This window comes from Aristolochia californica, unplaced genomic scaffold (assembly GCF_029961685.1).
Source record: "Aristolochia californica isolate CCGP_79_NKW_82.1479 unplaced genomic scaffold, dmAriCali1.0.hap1 SCAF_12, whole genome shotgun sequence".
Classification (NCBI taxonomy): Eukaryota; Viridiplantae; Streptophyta; class Magnoliopsida; order Piperales; family Aristolochiaceae; genus Aristolochia; species Aristolochia californica.
This window is the reverse complement of record NW_027181793.1, coordinates 19,056,140-19,062,282: the sequence shown is the minus strand read 5'-3', so window position 1 is coordinate 19,062,282 and position 6,143 is coordinate 19,056,140. Positions and strand designations below refer to the sequence as shown.

Genomic DNA, 6,143 nt, shown 5'->3' with positions numbered 1-6,143 from the left:
TTATATAGCAAAGATTTGAATCGGTTGGGGTGTATGTTTCTGGGAGAGAGGGCCATGGCGACTTCACTCTGGATATAACGCCTCTGACTTCACCCAATAAATTTCTAGAGATCTGATATGTTGTAGCATCTATAAACAGATAGAGAGGAGAAGCGAAGAAGAAGCAGAAAGGTAGATTTCAAGGTGAGAGTGGAAGGAGGAGTAGAATAAGAAAGAAGTGGAAGAAGGAAGGATCAATGAAAAGAAAGAGGGAAGGAATGGAGAAGTTTTCTGAGATCAAGTCTGCGATTCAGCTACTGTCTCCGGAGAGAACTGAAGGCCAGGTCTCCACCACCCTTTTTCTAAATGTCTGCAGCCTCCTCCTTCAAGTTCTAGGTCTGCTCTCTCTCTCTCTCTCTCTCTCTGTATTGGTCTTTGGCAGTTTGGTCGTGGAAGAAGACGATGTTGCAGCGGCTAAACAACTTGGTTCTTTCATGTCTTTTTGCAGATAAGATTGGACCCACACTGGCTGTTCTCAGACAAGACATTCATCAAAATGTTCGGGTACAGTTTCCTTTCTCGTCCCTTTCGATTTTAAAAAAGTAAAAAAAAATAATTATTATCTTTCATTATTACCTGAAACTCCAGCAGCCATGAACAACCTGCTGTAGATCTCTGCAACACTGGAGAACGGTTTTATATAGTGAAGAAACTAGACTTTAAACTATAAAACAAACCACTACGCTGTGAAATGACTAACCCCACTTTAGATTACAAACCAAGAAGACGAAGAAGAAGAAGAAGAAGAAGGAGACAAGATTTATCTGAAACTTTAATCTGATCAGATGAGTTGATTTCGTTTACTTCTTCGTGCGAGAGCGATTGATTCAGTCTGTGAGTTTCATTGCAGAAAGTAGAAAAGCTGTACGAGACCGATCGTACCGCCTACTCCAACTTGATAGAGATTGTGAAGAAAGAAGTGGGAGAAGGGATTGCCAAAAACACCCAAAGCTGCACAAGAGCTATTCTTTGGCTTACTAGGTAACTTCTGTTTTCATTCTAATATTTTTTAATATTTTATTAAATAATACACGTAAATGAGTTTTATTCATTTTAGACCACCTTACAAAACCTCTGTAAGACAGATAAGACGCAAGGCCCCCCTTCCCTACTGGTGAAAAAGAGAAATAAGGGAGAAGGAGAAGAACTAGTATAAGAACATAGGAAACAAAGTAATACAAGAGAAACAATTTGTTTAAGGGGGGGGGGGGGGGGGGGGGGGGGGGGGGGGGGGTTAGTCAACAAACTGGAAATTTGAAGTTCATATTCATCTTCTTTTTCATCTTCATCTTCGAAATGGGTGTTAGTATGGACAAATTCATCTTCGAAATCTTCAAAATGGGTGTTTGTGTAGACAAAGACGCGCGAGAGGGAGGAAAAAATGGAAATGAGGACGCGCGAGAGAGGGGGTGCGAGTAGAGAGAGGGGAAAAAAAAAAATCAATCGCGGCGCGCGTCCTTCATCTGGAAGAATGGGAAAAATTGTCTTCAACGAGATGAATTTTTTTATAACGTGGAGATGAAGGACCACTTCATCCCCAACATCCAAATGACATGTTATTTGCACTCCACTAACGACTTCAACTGATGAAGGGCATAATGCGGTTGATCTTCCTCTCGGACTTCAAGTTGACTAACCCCCCCCTAAGGCTCAATAACATGAGTCTCCCCATGAACTTCCATTATATTGTAGAAAATATAGTGTCTTCCCAAGACAATCCTAGTAGATGTTGTAAATATCTTTAGAATATGATCAATACCGTGTTATACTAAGCTAGTAATTATTAGTCATTTGGATGTAAAAGAATACTTGTTAAGTATGAGTTTTAGAAATCTAGTAATGGCTTTGAGTTGACTATAAGTATTAGCATGTCTGATACAACCATTCTCAAAATGATTGAGTTCATTATAAATATTTGTAGAGTTATTTGAACTAATCACTATGATTTTTGTTATTAAGGTAAATTCTAATTGTCCATATGTGGTGTGAATTTGAACAGGTCATTAGAATTTACAATATCATTATTAGAAAAAGTAACAGAAGATCCTGACAGGAATCTCCAAGAAGTTGTGGAGGAATCATATGGAACCACTCTAAAGCTTTGGCATGGTTGGATCTCTTATGCTGCTTACAAAGTAATTCACTGTACTTAACAAGTATTTGCCTTATTTATTTATATTTTTTGCTTTAATAACTTTTTTTTAACATGGAAAAATATAATATCATCATTCTAAAATTCTTTTATATCCACTGGTGCTATTTTTTTTAATGTGGCCTTTTAAAAAACATTTAATAAATGATTAAGGTGCCTTCATATTAACTTACTAAAATATTTTAAATCCCAATAAAAAACCATTAAACAATTTATTTATTTTTAATTATAAATAAATAGATGAAAAGGCATTTAGCTGGTCTGTTTTTTGAAATTAATAAAATAATTAAATACAATAGAAAATAAAAAGACAAATTATTTTTGGACATTATTTTTTACCATTTTCTCCATGAGGATTTTATTTAACATGACATAGTTTACGTCATAATATATTTTATTAACAAGAAAATGAAAATAAGTCAAAATAAAGAATTAGTTAGATGTGAGTAAAAAAGAACATTGTCCTACTTTGTGCATTATGAAAATAGAAATTGATAGAGGATTTTTAAGAGATAATTTTTTTCTATTTGAAGAATTTATTTAAGTATTTTTTATGATTTATTAAATGGTGCTTATGGGGCGAATATATTTTACTAAAATAATTACTTTTTATGCCATTAAGTTTGAAATGATATTATATTTTTCTATATATTATCTTTCTCATTCTAGACCTATTTGTTTGACATACTTGCATATGATATTCAGATAATTTAATCAATTTATAATTTGCTTTTGCTTATAAAATTTCTTATGAAAAATTATGAAGGTGGCATTGAAGTTGATTCCGAACAACAAAACCTTTATTAGCTTGTTGGTGGCTGATGGGGAAGACTACAAAATGCTTAAGGAGGATGTCAAAAGTTTTGTGACCTTGCTTTTGCCTATTCTAACTGATATACATGCTATTCTGGTAAGTATTGAATCAAGTAAAAAATCATATGTAAAACTATAATCTTCTATTTATCAGAGACACTGATATGTAGGGAGTATCCATGGGGAAAAAATTTCAATACCCCAAACATCATATTGGTCTACATTGTAGTTGCAAAATTCTCTAGGTTTGAAATTGGTTGAATTTTTTGTTACAATATAATTACATCACGATATATAACATTACAATATAATCTATTTTTCCTAAAACATTTCTTAGTATCTTCCAAATTATATAAGTAGCTATTGTAAATGTAAATGGAAAACTCAACTTAATTACAAAAGTAAAATTAAGAAATTGCGGAAAGTAAATAGATGGGCCTTTGGGAAAAATCAAGCAAATGGTCTAAAACTAATAATGAATGGAAAATTATCTTTATAAGATTCAAATAAGTTTATGAAATGCCTAGAAATGGTCATTTGAAACTTCTAAAACGTTTACTAAATATTTACTTTCCTTAATAATAGGTTGATGTTTGCTTTACCCTAACATATATGTTTTTAATTTTTACAGACCACATATGGTGTGCACAAGTTAAAATCTCCATAGGGAATATGGTGACATGCATAATTGTACAATAGAAGCTCATATTTTACGTCTTTTGAAATGTTTGCGTCTATGTAAATATAGCCATTTTTGGTTGATTATGCATTGTAATATATCTTTTATTTGGTTTATATGTACAAGCAATATCTATTTTCATCTTTTCATGTATTTGTACTATCTTTTGTTAATTTCATAATCTCTCTCTCTCTCTCTCTCTCTCTCTCTCTCTCTCTCTCTCTATTTAATAGGTAAATGAAAATGGGTGTAAAAAGAAGAAAGACACTAGTTTCAAACAAAAATAATCAAACTTCAATCCCTAAGAGTGACCAATCATGTTTGGTTCAAAAAATTTGGACCAAGATTGCTCAAGTCACCTTTCTTGATAAAATTTAAGAGTTTTAAAAAGATAAAAACAAAAAATAACCTTGACATATGAACTTAGTTAAGATCTAAACTAGTTTGTTAAAGGATTTGTGTTGGTTCTACTATGTAACTGTAATCTTAACTCGCATGAACCAATGTCCCGAAAACCGTTAAAATGACAATTATAAATCAATTTGTCTATACTTCCTAGTTTGAATATATTTAGACACACTTGGCACTTATGTCTTATCAATGCAGGAATATGAGCCTAAACACTAAAATGACTTTCTCACGTGGGATGATTGCAAAAGTATTATTTTCATTTTATATGAGTCTATATCTCTCTTATACATAATTAACTGAAAGTCATAGAACCACATTGATCAAGCATTATTTTTGTCCCCAAGGAGTAGGGTTTTCCTGAACTACATATGTCAATTGTGTCTCCTTCTCATTGTTCTCTTATGATAATCCATCATAACATGGTATAAAGGTGTTAAGGATTAATTTTCAAGTGTAAAGATCCATGTACAAGCCAAAAGTTGAAGAAGTTTAGTGTTTAAAAATTGTTAGAAATGTTGAGATCTAGCACACTTAAAAGGCTAAATTGATTTTGCTTCTTTTCTTGTAAGGCTAGTATCACACAACCTACCAAGTGTTTGAGAAAATATATCTTTTCTGTCACATTACTAATATTAGATCTCATTGGTATTTGCTTGTGTGAATTAGGGTTTTGGTCTCGAAGAAGACCTTGAGTAACCTTGAGCATAAGTCGAGTTGACTTGACAAGACATGGTTACTAGTGAGAATGCCAACTTATGGCATAGTTTTGATTTCTCGTTTGACTTGAGTGAGTTGACTCAAAATGAGCAATTGTTGCTTTTTGTCATTTGACATTTGTAGTTAATGGACGTTTTCAACTTCCTTGCTTTTTTGTGTTGTGTCAAGTTCTTGCATGGATCAAAGACACATTGTCATTGGAGTTTTTTTCTTAAATGACTGAAGTATAGAATGCATATAAGTTGTGGTAGCTATTAGGCTATACTAATGGTATTGAAGCTAATGTTAAGACATTTAAGTTAAACATGTGATTGTTATACCACATTCTCACTGGCATTTTTTTTTGAGTGGTTGAAATATAGTGCATATGAGATGTGACAGTTGTTAATAAATACTAATGCTAAGGCATTTCAATGATGCAATTATAAAATTCAAAAAAAGGTGATAAAATTGTTGCAGAATTCTAAAATTACAAGTGGAGGACATAATTTGTTCGAGAGACAAAGTGTCTTATGCACTTAGAGGATCAAAGGATAAGTATTGAAATTTCATTGGGGTCACTTATGGCACAACAATACTCCCCACATTTGAGATGCTACTATCTAAGTAAATACAATAAGAACAATTTTTTTTAAGGAAAAAACACCTATAACCTAGGACACTACCTCGGTCCTTGCCACCAATTTTAATAAAATCAATCAAAGAAAAAGAACAAAAATGACTAAAGGAATGAAATGACCTTAAAATAGAAAAGACTGCTACCTTCACATTAGCTATTGATAAGACAAGTCCACAAATTGATCAAGCACCAGATAAAATTTGGGTAGGTGATAGTGGAGCAGCTCAACACATAGTCACTATCTTGTGAGCTCCTTAAGTTATCCTCTTTGGTCATGGTTTGGTATAGTGGTGACAAAAAATCACACATATCCCACACGTACACCCCATGGTCCACTAGAACTTAAAAACTTTCTTCTTGCCAAAATATTTTTGAATGATATTCGAGAGAAGAAAATTCTAGAAAGATTTATAGAATTAGAAGTAAAGGTGGCTTTGAACCGAGCCGGCTCGCAAGCGGCTCGAGTTCGGCTCGGTTCGATTCGTTATCTACCGAGCTCGAGCACCAAAATCGACTCGTTTACCTTAACGAGCCGAGCTTGACCGAAGCCAGGTTCGATTTGTCGGCTCGCGAGCCGGCTCGAGGTGAGTCGGAATCGGTATTGGGAGCGGGGGAGCGGGAGTGGGATCGAGAGTGGGGGGGGGGGGTGGGGATTTTTCCTCACCTCGTCACTGCCGAGCCCCTCCCGTTGGTTTTTGTCGCCGTCGCAGCTG

At 34.1% G+C, this 6,143-nt stretch overlaps 1 protein-coding gene across 1 annotated transcript; it reads left to right on the top strand.

The window, feature by feature from the left end:
* The first annotated feature begins 236 nt into the window (after positions 1-236).
* LOC137946642 (glycolipid transfer protein 3-like) lies at positions 237-3,671 on the top strand. Its single transcript, XM_068792969.1, has 6 exons — positions 237-375; positions 488-543; positions 890-1,020; positions 2,039-2,174; positions 2,958-3,101; positions 3,636-3,671. The coding sequence occupies exons 1-6, from the start codon at positions 237-239 to the stop codon at positions 3,669-3,671; spliced, it is 642 nt and encodes a 213-aa protein (XP_068649070.1).
* Positions 3,672-6,143: the final 2,472 nt, after the last annotated feature.

What these genes read in the sequence shown, in the direction of transcription:
- LOC137946642 (XM_068792969.1), top strand. Translation starts at nt 237, where the DNA reads ATGAAAAGAAAGAGGGAAGGAATGGAGAAGTTTTCTGAGATCAAGTCT. An exon ending in GCTATTCTTTGGCTTACTAG is followed by an intron (nt 1,021 to 2,038) that starts GTAACTTCTGTT and finishes GAATTTGAACAG; the next exon opens with GTCATTAGAATTTACAATAT. An exon ending in TCTCTTATGCTGCTTACAAA is followed by an intron (nt 2,175 to 2,957) that starts GTAATTCACTGT and finishes AAAATTATGAAG; the next exon opens with GTGGCATTGAAGTTGATTCC.